The sequence below is a fragment of the Doryrhamphus excisus genome, linkage group LG16 (assembly GCF_037039965.1).
Source record: "Doryrhamphus excisus strain RoL-2023G ecotype Guam linkage group LG16, RoL_Dexc_Guam_v1.1, whole genome shotgun sequence".
In the NCBI taxonomy this organism is placed as follows: Eukaryota; Metazoa; Chordata; class Actinopteri; order Syngnathiformes; family Syngnathidae; genus Doryrhamphus; species Doryrhamphus excisus.
Window position 1 is genome coordinate 14,703,719 of NC_136372.1, and position 21,097 is coordinate 14,724,815.

General features: G+C 42.5%; 1 protein-coding gene across 3 annotated transcripts in view; it reads left to right on the plus strand.

Moving 5' to 3' along the window:
* The window catches only part of cyth1a (cytohesin 1a), a 41,466-nt gene extending 20,422 nt beyond the window's left edge, over nucleotides 1-21,044 (plus strand). For 2 of the 3 annotated variants that reach the window (XM_058049165.2, XM_058049164.2), the window contains 13 exons: nucleotides 3,042-3,124; nucleotides 5,413-5,477; nucleotides 6,452-6,518; nucleotides 7,512-7,630; nucleotides 9,815-9,895; nucleotides 9,974-10,086; nucleotides 11,552-11,700; nucleotides 11,785-11,897; nucleotides 17,869-17,947; nucleotides 18,026-18,094; nucleotides 18,209-18,363; nucleotides 19,725-19,847; nucleotides 19,986-21,044. In XM_058049165.2, coding sequence (XP_057905148.1) covers nucleotides 3,042-3,124; nucleotides 5,413-5,477; nucleotides 6,452-6,518; nucleotides 7,512-7,630; nucleotides 9,815-9,895; nucleotides 9,974-10,086; nucleotides 11,552-11,700; nucleotides 11,785-11,897; nucleotides 17,869-17,947; nucleotides 18,026-18,094; nucleotides 18,209-18,363; nucleotides 19,725-19,803 — 1,172 coding nt within the window. In that variant the 3' untranslated portion in view covers nucleotides 19,804-19,847; nucleotides 19,986-21,044. The remainder of the gene's footprint in view (nucleotides 1-3,041; nucleotides 3,125-5,412; nucleotides 5,478-6,451; nucleotides 6,519-7,511; nucleotides 7,631-9,814; nucleotides 9,896-9,973; nucleotides 10,087-11,551; nucleotides 11,701-11,784; nucleotides 11,898-17,868; nucleotides 17,948-18,025; nucleotides 18,095-18,208; nucleotides 18,364-19,724; nucleotides 19,848-19,985) is intronic. The other variant, XM_058049163.2, reaches the window with a different exon arrangement.
* Nucleotides 21,045-21,097: the final 53 nt, after the last annotated feature.

Below are 21,097 nucleotides of genomic sequence, written 5' to 3' on the forward strand. Positions count from 1 at the left end.
TTAGAAGGTTCATTTAGATGGCCTGCGCGCTAGCCACTCGTCCACCGTGCCGCCTAACAAGCAATATATATTATATAAATATATAACATATATAACTTCTTAGCATATGTACACGTGTCGCTTTGCTAAATCCATCCTTTCATTTTTCACTATGGGCCCGTTTTGGGAAACGTTTGGACAGCCCCTTCTTAGATGATGTGCTTAATAAGATTATTTGGGTCCTCGTGTGTTCAGAGCTGCTCCCTAAATTGGGGCGCATCCGTGGGGAGCAGGGCTGAGTGATCCTTCAAGCACGCTGAATTCTAATTTCCTTATTTTCCAAGGAGAGTTCTTCAGCGATGCGGGTGGTGGAAATGAGACGTCTCCATTTTTTTTTATGCCAGTGTGGCAATCAGCGTACGTATTAGTGGGCTCTGGCACCGCGGGAGAGGAGAACTATAATTGGTATCTCCCTTGATGTCACCTCCATGGCCCTTGCCAAGAACTGCTTCACTCATGTTGAAGTTCCACCCTCCTATGGGCTCGTTTCCACTGACTGTCTCTTTCTTTAGGGAGATGTTTGCTGACTAACAGACGCATGGAACAGCTCTCTTTAGATTAAGTGGATGGTTTCCTGTCCATGGTGCTGTTGGTGTTCTGGGAAATTACACACGCTTAGCGCCATGCTCTGCTCATTAGCATTATGTTCTTTGTATACCTTTTGGAAGCATCTTTCTTGGCATCATGGCGCCTTGTCTGATACATTCGAAGCGACACACCTTGTTTACACTGTGATACTGAAAGGAGGCTATGTGGTTTATTGGAGAACCTCACATTTGACCACTGTGATCCCCCCCAAACCCCGTCTGAAAACACCACATGGGTTTGTTTTAGAACCTTCCACCACTTTAGCAATGCGCCTTAAGGCTGTTATCGCTCTGTGTTATCCCTGCGTCAAATGAGGAGACATTCCAGGGAAGGTTATGGGAACTGGCTTTTCCACTAAACAGGAATTGAATATTAATGTAATTAGAGCATAAAAAACCTGTGTATGACTTTTATTACTAGAGCCCTCTTTTCATGAAATAACACCCCTATAGTCACCTTTGCACTCATATTACCGAATACAGTAGAAATAATACGAGAAAATATGACATTCATTTTCTACTGCATATCCTCACAAGGGTCGCGGAGAGTGCTGGAGCCTATCCCAGCCGTCTTCGGGCGAGGGGCGGGGTACACCTTGGACTGGTCGCCAGCCAATCACAGGGCACATATAGACAAACAACCATTCACACTCACATTCATACCTATGGACAATTTGGAGTCGCCGATTAACCTAGCATGTTTTCGGAATGTGGGAGGAAACCGGAGTACACGGAGAAAACTCACACATGCACGGGGAGAACATGCAAACTCAACACATAGATGGCCGAGGGTGGAATTGAACTCAGGTCTCCTAGCTGTGAGGCATGCGTGATAACCACTCAATCCCTGTGCAGCCCAAGCTTTCTTATTTTAACTATTTCTACTATACTGGGTAAAAGAGCGAAAACTTGATTATATAGGGGTGTTACTTTATGTGTGGAGGTCTCTAATGTTTATTCATTCATTCATTTTCTACCGCTTATCCTTACAAGGGTCATGGGGGGGGTGCTGGAGCCTATCCCAGCTGTCTTCCGGCGAGAGGTGGGGTACACACTGGACTGGTCACCAGCCAATCACAGGGCACATATAGACAAACAACCATTCACACCCACATTCATACCTATGGACAATTTGAAGTCGCCGATTAACCTAGCATGTTTTTGGAATGTGGGAGGAAACCGGAGTACCCGGAGAAAACCCACGCAGATGTGCCGAGGGTGGAATCGAACTTGGGTCTCCTAGCTGTGAGGCCCGCATGCTAACCATATATAGACTTGCACATGTAGGCATTGGTGTTCCTTTTTACTTGGTTTCTACATAGTACTTCCTGTGGTGGCTATTGTGTCATCATTGTAACATTACTGACACCTAGTGACCAGTGCAGAATACTACATGCATTTTCCAATTGCTTTACAGTTGTATTTTCATTCATTTAGCAATTTTTATGCTTGCAAATACTTAGTTTAAGCTAAGTATGTCAAATTTACTAATAATAGGTCACATTATAACCACAAAACGGTATGATTTATGAATTCATATATTTTGAAATACCATGATACAGTCAAGTTGCATGTTTTCCCCCCAGATAAAGAACTGTCTTACCTATCAGTGTAGTAGAGTGCGTCTCAAACAGTAACTCTTCATAACTCTTCAATTCACACATGATGCTTGTATTTCATGACACCGCCAGTAATATGGTGAAAATGAGAGGAAATCAAACTCCATTTCCTGCTAGTGCTCCTGAAGTGTTACGTTAGGGGCCACTGCTGGTAAAAAAAAAAGTGAGTCTGGAGCCCTTTTAAGCGTGGAATAAGTAAAGCTAAGGGATCTCCTCTTCATTAGCATTATGTTGCATAGTCTCTACAGCGATCAACCCAAGTCAGCCCAGGCCGTGACCCCCCTTTTAACCTTTCAACCTCACCACAGATGTAATGAGGAAGAGGAGAGGAGAGAGTCCGAGGTCAGGGGGCAATTAAAAATAGTCAATGCTGATTTTATTTATTTATTTATTTTTTTGACGTTTTGCAACTTTAATGAGATGCAAAGAGAATGAGATGCCTCTTAGCGCCTGCACAGGCTCAGCGTACACTCGCACTGTTTATGTGTGAGAACACTTTGAACACAAGAAGCTAATTATAACGGCCGTAATGTGTGAGCGACAGCAGGACTGGCAGCACCGTTGCGCTACACTGGCACACGATTATCTCGAACTTTACTGATAGAAAAAAAAAATGTCTTCCTGCGAGTATTGTGCTTGTTGTTTTTGGCGTGCGGAGTCTGTGGGTTGTCACGTAAGGAAAGTAAGGAAAATGTTTTTTTTTGCAGACTCAGGGGGGGTTAGTTTGGCAGAGAGGAGAGATAAAGGCGTTGTATTTTTGGCGTCTCCGAGCTCATCTCTCTCATGTCTTTTCCAGTGCCGGACGACCTCACTCCAGAGGAGCAGCAGGAGCTGGAGAACATCCGCCGCCGCAAGCAGGAGCTGCTGGAGGACATTCAGGTAGTGGCAAGTCAGAAATATGGCGGAACATCTGAAGTCCATGACGTTGTACAGTGTGGATTTTAACCAGATTTCACCGTTAAAAGTTACACAAAACTTAGGAGATCTTATGAATTTGATCAGTTGTATGAACACATTCATTCATTCTCTACCGCTTTGCCTCACGAGGGTCGCGGGGGTGCTGGAGCCTATCCCAGCTGTCTTTGAGCGAGAGGCGGGATACACCCTGGACTGGTGGCCAGCCAATCACAGGGCACATATAGACAAACAACCATTCACACTCACATTCATACCTATGGACAATTTGGAGTCGCCAGTTAACTTAGCATGCATGTTGTTGAAATAATTTCACTTTATTTTAGTTTTATTGTGTGCGAGATTCATTGTTGTACGTCCCCCCCAAGTGCACATTCATTCATTCATTTATTCATTTTCGACCGCTTTTTCCTAGTTTTATTGTGTGAGAGACACATTGTGGCCAATTAACCTAGCATGTTTTTGGAATGTGGGAGGAAACCGGAGTACCCGGAGAAAACCCACGCATGCACGGGGGAGAACATGCAAACTCCACACAGAGATGGTCAAGGGTGGGAATTGAACCCTGGTCTCCTAGCTGTGAGGTATGCGCGCTAACCACTCGACCGCTGTGCCGCCCCTGTATGAACACATATTATATATATTTAAAGAAAAACAGCCTCCATATACCTCTATCTGTCTCTATTGTCTTTTAGAATGCACCAAGGGCCATTAAAAAAAGCAGATGTGGGTCGCTAATGGTCCCCGGGCCACACTTTGGACACCCCTTGCATTAGCTTCAAACGCATCTGAGGTTGAATTCCAAGTAGCGCTGTGATTATGAATCAATCGTCTCAGACCCAACGCCACGTTTTTTGCTGCTTTATTATCATGTTACGCTTTTCCAAATTCCCCCAGTCACACAACTTGACCCCAAGTGGAATGTCGGGAATTTCCTACCGAGAGCTCGTTTCCTCAGCAAAACATTTGCGCCTGCGGTTCAACCATTCCAACGGAAGACCTCCGACTTACCGCCGTATGATTTAAAAGTTTTAAAAGTGCGATTAAATACAACCAGCAGGCACATGTGGATGTCTGCAGTCAAAATTCCACACCGGGGTGACAGATTGCCCTCCCTCCAGATGTCCCTGCGGGGGGAATCGACTCCAATCTCTGCAGGCTGTCACCCAAACTTTAACGAGTCTTTGCCCTCACCACGTACTTTGTGGCGTGCACGCGGAGACCACACCCTGCTCTTTGTTGACTCCCTACGTCACTCCTCCGCTGGCCCTGCAACGCCACGCCTCCCGTTTCAAGCCCGGGCCATTGTTTGCGGAGACAAGTATCTGAGGAATGTGTCGGGATTGCGCAGCTCTTGAAAGCACAGATCTTGCCTTTGTGGTTGGACCCATAGTAAATAATTATGCATGCACAATGATAGTGTGTACTTTGTCTTGTTATTGTGCAGTCGTCCCTTGTTTATTGTGGTTAATCACCACTCGACTCAACCATGATAAGTGAATTTCCACAAAGTAGGATTCCTTATTTCTCAATGGAGGCATCGAAAACCTGTTTACAGCCTTCTAAATACACATTTTAACATTATTAGAGCCCTCCAGACATGAAATAACACCCCTATAGTCACCTTTACACTCCTATTACTCAATATAGTAGAAACTATACTTTGTCTTGTTATTGTGCAGTCGTTCCTTGTTTATTGTGGTTAATCGCCTCCGGACTCAACCATGATAAGTGAATTTCCACAAAGTAGGATTCCTTATTTCTCAATGGAGGCATCGGAAACCGGTTTACAGCCTTCTAAATACACATTTTAACATTATTAGAGCCCTCCAGACATGAAATAACACCCCTATAGTCATCTTTACACTCCTATTACTCAATATAGTAGACATATTAAGAGAAAATAAGAGTCAGTAAGTGTTCTGGTAGCTGATAGGTTGTTGGGTGTTAGCTTGCCGTGGGTTACGGCCACAATAGTAGTTTTTGTTGGGGATTATTGTGGCTGTTTATTGAGGCCATTCAAACCTACAATAGAAGCCTGTTGTTGTAGCATGCTACATATTATGACAACGTATTTGAATGCGTCTTGTGAATGCCTCATATTTGTGTCGAGTCCCTGAATTCCACCTACATTTGAATGCCTCTTCAAGCATTATTACACTGTTTGTATCAGGGTTAAGCCTGAATGCTATCCGACTAAGTTTGGAAAAAAGGTGGATGCTCTTGATAACGCTGCTTTCTTTTTTCCACAGCGGCTGAAGGATGAGATAGCAGAAGTCACCAGCGAGATTGAGAACCTGGGTTCCACTGAGGAACGGTAAGACCGCCGTCGGGTTGGCCCTCGACATTCCCTGCCTGATTGACTTCCTTGCCTTTTTATTTACTCAGCAAATGAAGCTGACAATTATTGATTGACGAGACCGTCGGTCCGGTCAGCTTCACGCCAAATCGTCCTCCCGCATTGGCTGTGCTTTTAAGGCGCTTTAAATGTTTCATCAGCGTGTACCCCCTCACACCCCCCCACCTCCCATGATGAGAGGCCTCATTGAATAATGTAGTGGGTGTACGGGTCGAGGCGGACAATGCATGGTCCTCTGGGAGGGAGCGCCGGGGTCCACTACTTTTGGTCAGCGAGCCCATCAACTGCAAATAAATCATGCCGCACTTTCACTGCCCCCCCTCCCCCACTCCCCTACTCCTCAAATCCATTAAGGGTTGCATCTCCTTGTTGTGATCCAGGCGTCTTAGCGTACCGCTTTTATCGTGACGACAGCACATATTAGTTTGTCTGCGTTTAAGAAAAAAGCCTGAGGAATCCCCGGCGTTGACCCTTCACCGGCTGGAGACTGGGGGGTGCGGCGGGGGGTAACCGTGGTGACGGCATCCCATACAAACAGGCTTTGACACCCCTACCCCCGAGCGTCTATTGGCATCTCTTTCCCATCAGCACAATGTTAAACGCTTAGTCACGGCAGCAAGGGTCAAGATGAATATGAATAGCTGGTGGGAATTATCATTTTTTTTATACTCACATGACTCATCAATTTATATAGCGCTCATTTGTTTCAATGAGTCATAGATGAGTTATGCCTTTTAACAATACTGTCAAACTTTTTTTTTGCACAAATTTTGCCTCGGTTTTGTACAATATTGCTCATTGTCTGTACTGTATAATTTTGCAAAACATACAGCATTGATTTTTGTACGTGTGACCTTTGGGAACAGGAAAGCCAGACTGAAAGTTTGAGTTCATCAAATGTTTTGGTCTATTTTATTTTTCTTGCTTTCCAGGAAAAACATGCAGAGGAACAAACAGGTGGCAATGGGCCGTAAGAAATTCAACATGGACCCTAAAAAGGTAGAAAACCGAGTCACGGCATCTCCATAGAATTAAGTTAACCCTCCTCTTGTGTTGGGGTCGGCATCGACCCGTTTTACATTTTAATGCATAAAAAGAATCACATAACATTTGTTTATTATCATCAAGGCTTTTTGACTTTGTCAGGAATCTCTATTTCAACAAAATAAAAAACAAAAAAAATAATTTTTACTACATTTTAAAATGGTCTGGTTGAAATTATGACCACAGTATTGTTATAATAATATGACTATAAAGCAATATTTTGAGCCACAACTGAAATCATAAGTGTGCAATTAGCCAACACAATGACAACCAGCTCCTCTTCTCATCATGTAAGCTTCAGGGGATTCTCATTTTGACCGCTTTTCCAGTATACATGTGATGTGAATTCACTCATTTGACTGGCTGATTTCACATTTACAATTTGGATCATGGAAATAATGACAAGAAGTACAGTGAACCCTCAGTAATAGCCAGGTAACAAAATAACCTTAAATTTATTAATATGATTACTTTGATGTTCAGTTTACCATTTTTGGAAATTGAAATCGAGGGGTATAGTGACAAAAAAAAGGCCTACATGCCCACACCAAAAGTATTAAAACCAACATTTTAATGAATGAGGAAGCCTAAGAAGGTAACCAAGACATGAGAAGCAAATTTGATGGTTATTGTTTTTTAGTGTATTTTATAGCTGATTTAATACATGGGTCAAAACATAAGAAATGATACCAGAAAGCTAACACAAGAGGAAGGTTAATTGTGATTAATTTATTGTATGTGGTATGCACAAATGAATATGAGACGGGTATAGCTTTGATTGTGTTTTGCAGTGTTGCTAATTTCAATAATCTACAATTATTTTCCTTTTTGTATTAAAAAAAAAAAAAAAATTAACCATGACACCAACCTATTGAACTGAACTGTGACTGACTCAAATTTGTTTATGTAGGATGAAACCTGACCGCTTCCCCTTATTTACACTTTCAGGGAATCCAGTTCCTCATTGAGAACGACTTGCTGAAGAACACTAGCGACGACATCGCTCAGTTCCTCTACAAGGGCGAGGGTCTGAACAAGACGGCCATCGGAGACTACCTCGGAGAAAGGTGAGGCGTCACGATGAGTCACATTTTTTTTTTATATCCTGCACCATCCTGCCCGTATTTCACACATACTTTAAAGCGTGCATATTTTCCATATTGCTCAGTTTCCTCGAGGTGAGGGCACGCCCCTCCTTTTCCCATACGGCGTTTATTGCTCCCACATTTAGACAATGTCTCCCACTCATGTCTCCATCTGCTTTCAATTGTTTACTCATTCAAAAGTAACGCGCTCGAGACGCCGTCTACATCATTTAAGGGAAACGAGAGAAAAGCCTCGCTGTTCCGAGTGACCACATTTACACAGGAAATAGTGTCAAACCCTTTTTTTTTTTGCTATGCGGGGCTTATAGCGTAGGGGCGGTCAGGGCAGGAAGTGGAGCGGATGCTCTCGCTTTGATTGTTATCAAGCTCTCGGCACGTTTCTGATCTCAGGAGGAGGCCATCGGATCGGTCGCTCGTCCGCTTGGGGATGACACATCGTTAGCTCACAGGGTAGATCATTTCCTCTGAAGGGCATGAAGGTCAGAGGATGATGTCATCATCCAGATCAGATGATAAATGAAGTGGATAAGTGGGCCTGATGGGAGCGTGCATCTTATCGCCGACATTTTATGTGCAAAGTTACAGCTTCACACGTGGTCCAGCTCAACAATCTCACATCCATAATACAACTATTTTTAGTACAGTCATCCCTCGTTTATTACTGTGAATTAATTCCAGACAATTGAATGCATCCCATAATCAGTTCACAGTTCCACATGTCCAAAAGGAGTAGGAAGAAGCAAAGCTTATTAAATCCTACCCCTCCATCTGGTACTTTTACAATCAGTAACATTTGTTCACTTCCTGCTTTCCTAATATAATTTTGATTTATTTTAATTTTATTTAATTTAAATTGTTTTTTTACTTAGGGCGGCACGGCGCTCGAGTGGTTAGCGCACAGACCTCACGGCTAGGAGACCAGGGTTCAATTCCACCTTCGGCCATCTCTTGTGTGGAGTTTGCATGTTCTCCCCCGTGCATGCGTGGGTTTTCTCCGGGTACTCCGGTTTCCTCCCACATTCCAAAAACATGCTCGGTTAATTGGCGACTCCAAATTGTCTATAGGTATGAATGTGAGTGTGAATGGTTGTTTGTCTATATGTGCCCTGTGATTGGCTGGCCACCAGTCCAGGGTGTACCCCGCCTCTCGCTCGAAGACAGCTGGGATAGGCTCCAGAAACCCCCGCGACCCTCGTGAGGATAAGCGGTAGAAAATGAAAGAATGTTTTTTACTTAATTTTATTAATATTTATTTATTTATTTTCTTAAATTTTAATTTTTTGTCCCATACTGAAGTACGAGGTGATATGAGCATCCAATGACATAATGTGTACCATAGTAAGTGTCAATATAGTGATATATATAGCACATCATGACTGGTTCAAGACTCTTCATCCTTGTATTTAGCAAACATCAACTGCTTGTATTGTTTCTTGAATTGGCTCATCGTTGTGCATTGTTTGAATTCCTTACTCAATCCATTCCATAGTTTGATTCCACATACTGAAATGCTATGGCTTTTTAACGTAGTCCTAGCATATAAGTGTTTCAAATGTAGTTCTTCCCTGAGATCATATTTCTCCTCTCTTGTAGAGAAGTATTGGATGACATTTTTAGCTAATTGGTTATTTTTAGCCTTATGCATTATTTTAGCTGTTTAAAGATGAACTATATCAGCAAGTTTAAGTAGTTGTGATTTTAGAAATAAGGAGCTAGTATCCTTACTGACCAAGTGGGATTCCTTATTAATAAATAAATATTTAGCAGTTTAGAACATATAAAACCTGTTTTTGACATCCTAAATGTACGTTTTTAAACATTATTAGAGCCCTCTGGACATGAAATAACACCCCTATAGTCACCTTTGCAGTCCTATTACCCAACTTGTAGACATAATATGATAAAGTAAGACAAGAAGGGACGTCGGGGGTTCAGTTTTAGCTTGGCGTGGGTTACGGCTACAGCAGTAGCCTGTGTTAGGGGTGATTGTGAAGTGAGTCTGGTGCTTGTGTGTCTCACCCAACATTACAGTCGCATTACTGACACCTAGTGACCAGTACATATCACTTCTTCTGAGTGCCTTTACGTTGGTATTTTATTTTTATGCGTGAAAATACTTAATTTTTGTACTTTTGTGTCCTCCAGAGATGATTTCAACATACAGGTCCTCCACGCATTTGTTGAGCTTCACGAATTCACAGACCTCAACCTGGTCCAAGCCCTTAGGTAAGACTCTACTTTGCGACACCCTGCGTGGTCTCGGTTCCCACGAAGCAGTCACCATCATGATGAACCTCCCAACAGACAGTTCCTGTGGAGCTTCCGACTTCCGGGAGAAGCCCAGAAAATCGACCGCATGATGGAGGCCTTCGCTCAGCGCTACTGCCAATGCAACCCTGGCGTCTTCCAGTCCACAGGTACCGTCCACAACAGTTTGGCTTTTTTCAACATCCTTCCCTAATACCCACGATTGACTCTAAACCTTATCCATTATTCATGAGTCATATTCGCCATTAGTGCGCCGGCGGCTAATGGTACGCCGAGATGAACTTAAGATTATTTACTTTCTTCAAGCAGTCTGCCGAGGGGTTCCTCTTTTAGGCGTTGTCTGTCTTTTGGGAATAATGTATGTGGATCAGAGAAAGCGGCTCTATCGCGGATGCAGATGGATGTGCATAATGCATGGGGCTTCTTAACAGCCCGGGAATGACGGATAAAGTGCTGCTTCGTCAGCCGCACGCCGCCGCCCTCGTCGCCTATTAGCAGCGCTTTCAGTGGCGCACGCAGAAACCCGCACTTAGCCGACCATATTGTATGTAGCCTTTCACTCTGAGCTGGCCTCACTAATGCAGCTCTTTGTGTTCATGTTCAGACACACCACTGTAAACACTAGCATCATGTTTAATAAGCCAATAAATGTTTTCATACAAAGGGGTGTTCGGACTTCTTCCGGCAAGGGATGCCAAGGCCACTTTGATACTAACCTGCATGTGAAAAAGTGTATTAGTCCTGCTAACTTCAGTCTTGGCACTTTCAACTTTTTTCTCAAATTTAGTTTTTGTAATTTATGCTTTTATTGCTGCTATATTTCCAAACTAATTTTGTAACTAGTGCACCTTTTTTTCATTTGTTTCTCATGTTACTTTAAAGACTTAATCGAGTGGACTTAGGTCGAGTGGGCAGCGCGCAGACCTCCCAGCTAGGAGAGCCAGGGTTCAATTCCACCCTCAGCCATCTCTGTGTGGAGTTTGCATGTTCTCCCCGTGCATGCGTGCGTTTTCTCCGGGTACTCTGGTTTCCTCCCACATTCCAAAAACATGCTAGGTTAATTAGCGACTCCAAATTGTCCATAAGTATGAATGTGAGTGTGAATGGTTGTTTGTCTATATGTGCCCTGTGATTAGCTGGCGACCAGTCCAGGGTGTACCCCGCCTCTCACCCAAAGACAGCTGGGATAGGCTCCAGCACCCCCGCCCTCGTGAGGATAAGTGGTAGAAAATGAATGAATGTGCACTTGGGGGGGACAAAACAGGAATAATTCTATTACATTTTCCATACTTGCACAATAAAACTAAAATAAAGTAAAATTATTCCAACAACATGCATACTAGGTTAATTGGTGACTCCAAATTGTCCATAGGTATGAATGTGAGTGTGAATGGTTGTTTGTCTGTATGTGCCCTGTGATTGGCTGGCCACCAGTCCAGGGTGTACCCCGCCTCTCGCCCCAAGACAGCTGGGATAGACCCCAGCACCCCCGCGTAATAGTAAAAAGCGGTAGAAAATGAATGAATGAATGAGCTCACATCAGAATGAATGGAAATGAAACAGGAAGTGTAAGCCAATCACATGTGACAACACAGCCTCTGTTGCGTATCCCAGACACCTGTTACATCCTGTCCTTCGCCATCATCATGCTCAACACCAGCCTCCACAACCCCAACGTGAAGGACAAGCCCACGGTGGAACGCTTCATCTCCATGAACCGAGGCATCAACGACGGTGGCGACCTACCCGAGGACCTCCTCAGGGTGAGTGGGTCGCCTGTTTACCCTCGCCGTCTCCATGATGTGAGCCAGCTCCGCATTCACCGTGGCACGCCATTTCTTTCGCAGAATCTGTACGATAGCATCAAAAACGAGCCGTTCAAAATCCCGGAGGACGACGGCAACGACCTCACGCATACGTTCTTCAACCCCGATAGAGAAGGCTGGCTGCTAAAACTGGGTGAGTCGCGCTGAATACTGTGGGAATAATAATAATAAATACAGTGATTGTGTGGAATTGACTGCGGATTAATCATGTCTTGCAATTGAGGAAAAAAATCAATCAATCAAACTTTATTTGTAGAGCACTTTTCATACATAGAATGTAGCACAAAGGGCTTTACATGTTAAAAAAAGAAAGACAACAACAACATAGACACACACACACATAAGAAGTTTGTTTGCTTAGTACACAGGACAGGACACGCCCAACTCAGTGGGGGCCCACCACACCAAAAGGTAGGCAGGCGACCCACAGCTCTGCTGTGGGGCACCGCCACAGAGCTCCCAGCCACCCCGGTCGGTAAGCCCCACGAGAGGAGACACCCCAGCCCCCAGCGCAGAGAGCCCCCACTGAGGAAACACTGGATATAAATATGGCATAAAAAATATAAAAACATAAAAAATAAGAATATAGAAAAAAAATAAAAAGTAAAATATATAAGAACGTTAATAAAAACTAAAATAAGCATGTGTAAAAATATAAAATATAATATAAAAATAAAATGTGTATAAATATAAAAATATTATAAAAATATAAAATATAATATGAAAATATAAATGTGTATAAATATAAGAAACAAGTATACTAAGAGCATGAGTTAAAAGCCTAAAATATAATATAAAAATATAATATAAATGTGTATAAATATAAAATATAATATAAAAATATAATATAAATGTGTATAAATATAAAATATAATATAAAAATATAGAATATAATATAAAAATATAAATGTAAAAAATATAAAAATATAATATGAAAATATAAAATATAATATAGAAATATAAAATTTAATATGAAAATATAAAATATAATATAAAAATATAAAAATATAAATGTGTATAAATATAAATAAACAAGTATACTAAGAGCATGAGTTAAAAGCCAAATTTTTAAAAATCTCAACGTTCTCTACGTCCCTCAGGTCCTCCGGCAGGCCACAAACGGGGCCCATAAAACTGGAAAGATGCCTCACCGTGTGTTCATGTTTTAACTCTGTGTATACATAACAGGCCCGTGTCGGAAGACCTCAGGGTCCGCGAGGGGGGGTTATAACTTAAATGCAATTCAGAAACATAAAGGCCCACAACCCCTAAGACATTTAAAAACTATTAAGAGAACCTTAAAATCGATCCTGAAACATACAGGGAGCTATACTATATTACTATAATTTTCCATGAAACAATATAATTAATACCAGTATGGAATCTGGTACAACAACCTGTGAGTGCATTTATTTATGCTAATACACATGTACATGCTTATATACATACACAGACGGAAGACGCCTCTTTAAATGAATTATGAATGTGGCCTGAAATCAGGCCTTTAAATGATTAATGATGTCTGCATACTGTATACCGACACGAAACTCAATCATACTGTAAAAATAGTAGCATACCGGAGAAACACTACATTACAGTTACACATGTATTTCCCCAAAAAAGGCGCATTCCACGGCGGATTCCTCAACACTCCCGTCTGCTGTTTTTTTTTTTCTCTGAGATCTCCCTCTTCTTGTACCGATTCACACTGAACGCGACAAGAACGAAGACTTCAGGGTGAATCTGTGAATCACTGTGAATCTTTACAGCCACTCTTAATGACCCCAAACTAAATCAGGGTGGAGGATAAAAATGACTGACAATAGAAAGCCAAGGAGGCCATATTTATAATGCCTTGCTTTACAGAGCACACAACTATGTATGGGGGGAGACGCTGGAAGTAAAACGACACAAAAAGATGAATAAAAATGCTGCTTTTGTTTACAGATGAACGCAGGCCCTGCAAACATTTTTATTTTTCTGTTATTTTCATCAAAATTATTTAATAAAAAATAGGATTTCTCATGGTTCTTGTTAAATTATACAGTACATTTTGTCAGGTATACATTTTGTGTGTATTTCCTGAAGTTTTGTTTATATTCTGCTAAGTTTAGCTAGCATTTCAGCTTCACCCTTGTGGGTGGGGCCTCGTCTACCCTTTATTGTCATTTTACATATATTTCATATTAGAATGAAATTGCAGCAGCTCCATTTTCAGTGCAAGACAGTATGACAGAACAAAATATAGAAATTAGAAGAATAAATAATAATAAATAACAAAAGGTCTACATTGTAGAGGGCCATTGGTTGCCTTGGTTACATGGTCTTGGTGAAGAAGATGATGTCTTTTAGTCTGTTTGTCCGTGCCCTGATACATCTGTAGGTAGTCGCCGACCAATTAAAAGGCTTCTAACATAGTTGAGAGCAGGCCCCGCCCACAAGAGTGAAGTTTAAACTCAAAACAAAATTAATAGTTTCACTTATCACGTTTGTATTTGTAAAAAAAAGCAGCCTTAAAAAATAAAAATTGTTTGATAGGTCATAAACAGCGCCCCCGTGTGGTGAACTGTACAGCAGCGCATTGAAGGCCTCCTCCAAATGTAACTTGTGGTGCAATAATAATAATCCCTTATCATTTAATTTGATGATTTTTGTTTTCTTTTCCTCTTCGTTTGTTTGTTTGTTCCCATGATTATGGCTGTTGTCTTTCCTCAGGAGGTATGTACACCTGTTCTTCCCCAAAAAACAAAAAAAAAAACACAAAAAAAAAACGCTCGTCCATCTCTTCAGCTCTTGGGTGCTTTTGGTGGTCCGCCATGTTTGCTTTTGTTCTCTTCCAACATCAAGCAGGAATTTTTCCTTGTCTGTGGGTTTTTTTTTTTTATTTGTTTGTTTGTCTCTCCATCGACGCATTTCAACTTCAGATGTTTTGTCTGTTCAGTCGCTCACCGAGCTGGTGGTTTTATTCTTTACCCCCCCTCCTCATCTTTTATCTTTCTGGGTGGTTGCTGGGCAGTCGCCGGGTGACACCCTGTGGGTTCTTTTTGGGCAGCTGCAGCTTTGTGACTTATGATGGTCACTATCTTTTCATGTGGGTTTTTTTTCCTCCTCTGCCAAAAGCTACATTATAACTCTTTTTTTTTTAAAAAAGGGGATAGTGCAGCTTTTCAGCCATGCTTAACTCGTTCCGCTCAATGTATCTGAAGGGAAAGTGGTGTGGTGCCTGACGGGAGAGAGTAATATGGGCATTGGAGTGTTTCAATATTTATTCCAATTCAATACTCAATAATAAAATACCCTAAAAAGTGCCTCCCAAACACCTCCACTCTAGCACCCCACCATTTGCCCTGTCCTCCCTTGCAAAAAAAACATCTGCTGGGACGTCGCTCCGCCCTTCAGATCTTCTCGCACAGGAGGAAGTCGCCTCCGTTTTGGGAGTGACGTGGAATGGAAACATCGATTCAAAATCCGAGGGTCCAAGCCAATCAGCTCTGTGTCCGTCTGTGCTGTCTTGCTATGTTTGTCGCCAAGTGTGGGCGGGTCCACGGAAGTCTTGTCGATGATACCAGGGTCGTGGTCTTTCACGCCTGCGATATTGCTGGGTTTGCACGTCCATTTGCAGTTGTCCATACACTATGTGGGGGCAAACAAGCGTGTTCGTCGACGGAAATCGTTCATGTAAGGCAGAGGTAGGGAACCTATGGATCGGGAGCCAGGTAGGGCTCTTTTGATGACTGTATCTGGCTCTCAAGCGTTTCTTACCACAATAAAAATTTATTTTTGCTAACATTTTAAAGTAAACCATCACAGAAATGACTGTTAAAAATAATATTCAAAATCAACAACTTTCTTATGCATTTTAATTCGTCCATCTATATTCTGCTGCAATACGGCCAACCATATCTATCTTTCCTGATGATATTTTCCAGGTCAAACACCAAAACTTGATTATTACTGGGTAATGCTGTAGTCTACCTCGGTCATTGAGATGTCAAAAAAACATGTAAATGTAAACTTTCCTCCTTTAGTCAAATAGCTAAAGCTGCAGAACCAAGCCTTCTGACGAAGATGGCCAAAAGAATGAAATACGTCTACGGAGTACGGTGCAAAACTATGCAGCAGCAGAAGTTGTATTAATGGCAACAAGTATTTGATTTATTATTAGACACTGCGCTGCTCACGAAAGTGTGCTGGCCACACCCCATTGACGTGGGGTTGTGTGCCTGGTCTACGTAATTAGAGCCCATTATATCTAAAACTGTTGGTCTTACTTAAAAATGCACACATTTTATTGTATTCAATGTTTAAAAAAATGTATATGGCTCTCACAGATACACATTTTAAAATATCTGGCCTTCATGGCTCTCTTCGCCAAAAAGGTTCCCGACCCCTGTTGTAGGGGGTTTGGGAACAAGTTATTCCTAAAATATTCCATTGTAAAGGGACACAGGTTACAAAACCGCCAAAAAACGACTAGAACGATTGTGAAGATGCTCCAGTTTACTGTCAACAACAAATAAAAAGGCACTAAAACTAAAGTTAAAATACTCTATACTATACTATACTATACTATACTATGCTATACTATACTATACTAACCTGAAAACAGAAAACTATACATCGAACATGTCTTCATCACACTTCATCACATCTTCATCGTATTCGACTCAAATTGAAATAGGTCCAGATACAACTTCAGTCCAGCTCGGTTTGGGACGGCGTTAGTTCCCAACAATTTAATGTCTGTATGCTACACCGCCGGCTGCACGGTGGTCTAGTGGTCAGCTAGGAGACCAGGGTTCAATTCCACCCTCGGCCATCTCTGTGTGGAGTTTGCATGTTCTCCCCGTGCATGCGTGGGTTTTCTCCGGTTACTCCGGTTTCCTCCCACATTCCAAAAACATGCTAGGTTAATTGAAATTGTCCATAGGTATGAATGTGAGTGTGAATGGTTGTTTGTCTATATGTGCCCTGTGATTGGCTGGTGACCAATCTGGGGTGTACCCTGCCTCTCGCCTGAAGACAGCTGGGATAGGCTCCAGCACTACCCCGCGACCCTTGTGAGGAAAAAGCGGTAGAAAATGAATGAATGAATTAATGAATGCTACACCGCCATAGAAAAGTTGAAAGACGCATACAAGAATATATTCATGCAGACTGGCTGTAAGAACAGAAGTTCTGATATCATCTTTAGGCAACACACCATGCACACTCACATTCAGTCATTCATTCATTTTCTACTGCTTATCTTCACGAGGGTCATGGTTATGCTGGAGCCTATCCCAGCTGTCTTCGGGGCGAGAGGCGGGGTACACCCGTCACAGGGCACATATAGACAAACAACCATTCACACTCACATTCATACCGATGGACAATTTGGAGTCGTTAATTAACCTAGCATGTTTTTGGTATGTGGGACGTATTCTAACATTTACCACCGGAATACCCGCCCCCAGGTCACATGGTCGCCACCCAGCAATGACGGCAGCATCATATGCCAGCTTCCACGCCGGCATATGATCATGACTGTGTGTGTGTGTCTCAATGTGCTCAAACACTCCCTTTCTGTCATGGTAGCTGGTGGGATCACGTCGTCTAGACGAGGCTAAACGCTTAACAAAGCCAGAAACCGGAAATTTTGAGGCGGAGCTAGTCGTAGTATGTAGCCGCAGGCGATCAACGCTCCATGGCATCCCCTATCCTCTGCCATCTGCTTACGGTGATCAGGTTTCCCACCTCTTTGGGGGTGGGTCAAAGGTCAGGTGGAGATCAGTAAAAAGGCCGAGTTAATAAAAAAGGGGTGAGAACTTAATCCCGGTGTTGTCAAGAAAGACCTATTACAGGTGAAGCATCCGGAAAGTGAAAGTGAAAAAGGCATAATTATGCAGAGTCAGGTATTTATTTCTATATGTGGTGATGGTGCATGCATGGGGGGGGGGAGTGGTGCACCGTGGTGGAGCAAGAAGGAGTCTCCAGGAGCTTTTTGTTTGTCTGCTCATTCATCTGTCCCGCCTGCGTCTTGCTAGAGTCGGCGCTTTGTCTTTTTGTTTTTTTTTTAATTTCCACCCCTGCCGAGCTTTTCTTACGTGTTTCCGTGTGCTCCTCAGGAGGACGCGTGAAGACCTGGAAGAGGAGATGGTTCATCCTCACCGACAACTGTCTCTACTACTTCGAGTACACGACGGTGAGTTCAGCGCCGCCGGTTCTTGTTGTTAGCATGTACGGCGCAGGTTCAATTCTTCTACTTTTGCGTGGTTTGCAGGACAAGGAGCCGCGAGGGATCATCCCGCTGGAGAACCTGAGCATCAGAGAGGTGGAGGACAAGAAACCTGTAAGCACAGCGCCCTCTGCTGGTTCATTTATTGAATTGCGGGACCCAAGTTTGTATTTTGAGATGAAGCACAGCTTATGGATATTTCAACTATTCAACTCTTCCTCCTTGCAGAACTGCTTTGAGCTTTTCATCCCCGACAACAAGGACCAGGTGATCAAGGCGTGCAAGACGGAGGCCGACGGACGCGTCGTGGAGGGCAATCACACCTTCTACCGTATCTCCGCCCCCTCCACCGAGGAGAAGGATGAATGGATGAACAGCATTAAGTAAGTCTAATTAGAGAAATAATATTCTCATTCAAGGGATTCCCGGGACATTGTGTGTCATATTGTCAAGCCTCTCTGTCCTTGACGTTAGCATGAAATTAGCATTGAACCGTGATAAATAACCAGCTGTAGACTAAAACACCCTGTGTTCATTTCAACTGCGTATTTTTTGTGAAGCTGGCTGACAAACAACAGTATTTTTCATTCATTCATTCATTTTGTGAGAGTGAAAGTGACTATAGGGGTGTTATTTTATGTCTAAAGGGCTCTAATAATGTTAAAAAGCATATTTAGAAGCTTGTACACCAGTTTTATATGCTCCAACTATGAAAATGTTTATTTATCCTCACGTGGGGGGGTGCTGGAGCCTATCCCAAATGTCTTCGGGCGAGAGGCGGGGTACACCCTGGACTGGTGGCCAGCCAATCACAGGGCACATACAGACAAACAACCATTCACACTCACATTCATACCTTCCTTCCACTCAAGTGAAATTCTGTGAAAATCAGTTTTTGCAGTCATCGTATGAAGAAGAATGACTGAACTAGAGATGAACCCAGTTCAAACTTTTTGCTCTTTTGTTTCTTCGTTTTTCTGTTGCATAGTTGTTGTGTCGCTTATTATTAGTAAAAAAATGTGCAAATGTGAGAGTGAAAGTGACTATAGGGGTGTTATTTTATATATAAAGGGCTCTAATAATGTTAATAATGTTAAATAATGTTATATGCTCCAACTATGAAAATGTTTATTTATCCTCACCTGGGGGGTGCTGGAGCCTATCCCAGCTGTCTTTGGGCGAGAGGCGGGGTACACCCTGGACTGGTGGCCAGCCAATCACAGGGCACATACAGACAAACAACCATTCACACTCACATTCATACCTATGGACAATTTGGAGTCGCCAATTAACCTAGCATGCATGTTGTTGGAATAATTTTACTTTATTTTAGTTTTATTGTGTGTGAGATTCATTGTTGTACGCCCCCCATCCCAAGTGCACATTCATTCATTTTCTACCCCTTATCCTCACGAGGGTCATGGGTATGCTGGAGCCTATCCCAGCTGTTTTCCGACAAGAGGCAGGGTACACCCTGGACTGGTGGCCAGCCAATCACAGGGCACATATAGACAAACAACCATTCACACTCACATTCAATACCTATGGCTAATTAACCTAGCATGTTTTTGGAATGTGGGAGGAAACCGGAGTACCCGGAGAAAAACCCACTTATGCACGGGGAGAACATGCAAACTCCACACAGCGATGGCCGAGGGTGGAATTGAACCCTGGTCATCCTAGCTGTGAGCCGTACCGCTCTGAGTATTTTTCAACGAGTTAATCATCATGTGTGCCCACACAGAGCCGCCATCAGCAGGGACCCTTTTTACGAGATGTTGGCCGCCAGGAAGAAGAAGGTGTCGTCGATGAAGAGGCACTAAGAGCTGCTTGTCGCCACGCTGAATGTTGCACTTGAACGGAGCAGGTAGGCCCTCTGGAGGTGTGGTGTGGTGTGGGGGGGTGGGGGTTTGTAAACAATGCCTCCGTCCGTCCGTGTGCATCCATCCATGTGATCAGCATCAGATCTCTTTCAGGGTTTTTTTTTTTTTTCCTCACACTGCAGGTTGTTGTTTTGGACTCTGCTGGCCAGGAAACCAAGAGGCATGCTATGCTGGCTCTTAAGGATGAGAGTTGAGGGTGGGGGGAAAAGGAGGGTCCAAGCGGCCTTTGACCTTCCGGCTCAATGCAGTCAGCCCCCACGTGAGGTGAGCATCAAAACCCTCTTTGGATTCCTAAAAAAACGTGCCCAAACCCCCAGCACATTGAACTCAGCAGGTCTGAACATGTGCGGCAACAAAATACTCCTCATAAAAAAAAGAACTTTTATATATATATATATATATATATATATATATAAGGCTTTATTAGATAACTTTTTACAGCTTTACTGTCTTTTCTTGGTTTGCTTTTGTAATACTTCTTGTAACACACATCAGGAAGACGAAGCAAGTGACTCGCCGTTCCTATTGAGTGATTTTTTTGTAAGAGAAAAATCCAAAATGTCAAAATTTTTCCACTCATTTGCATGACTGAAAAATGTTTTGCATCAGTTTCCCCTTGGCTTGTACCACCTGGCGCTTGCGTAATATGAACATGCTGCTGGTTAGCGACAGTCATTCACTTTATAGACGGTTACCTTTATAATGGTAAAACTAATAATAATAATAATTAATTACTGGATGTACAGTCCATTGGCTATGTCAGTGTCTACTGGTTGTTTATGCACACACTGCATATAGAAGCTTTAAAAACACCACCAATAAATATAAGGTTGTCCTTGTCTCAGGATCCACAGTTTTCATGTGAAATGTTCTTTTTTTTTCCTCTTGATGTGATAAACCAAAACACTGAGAAAATAAATGTGTCAAACCGCAAAGAGGTTCAGTTTTATTTCTCCATTACTGATATTTGTTCTTCTGTTTCATCCACTCTGCTTCTAACACTTGTAGAGAATTAAAACTCATATTGCTAGACAGTATTGGTTTATTTATCAAATGTTGTACATACTGAAATGTATAGTGAGTTTGTTCATTATTAGTTGTGTCATTTTTTTGTGTCATTTAAGGTTTTTATTGTTGCCATTTAATCATACTACAATAAAAATGGATCAGTCTTAACTTTTGGGAATGTTTGTGGTTATTTTGTTGCTCGTTTCTTACTCTGACAAAAAGGGGT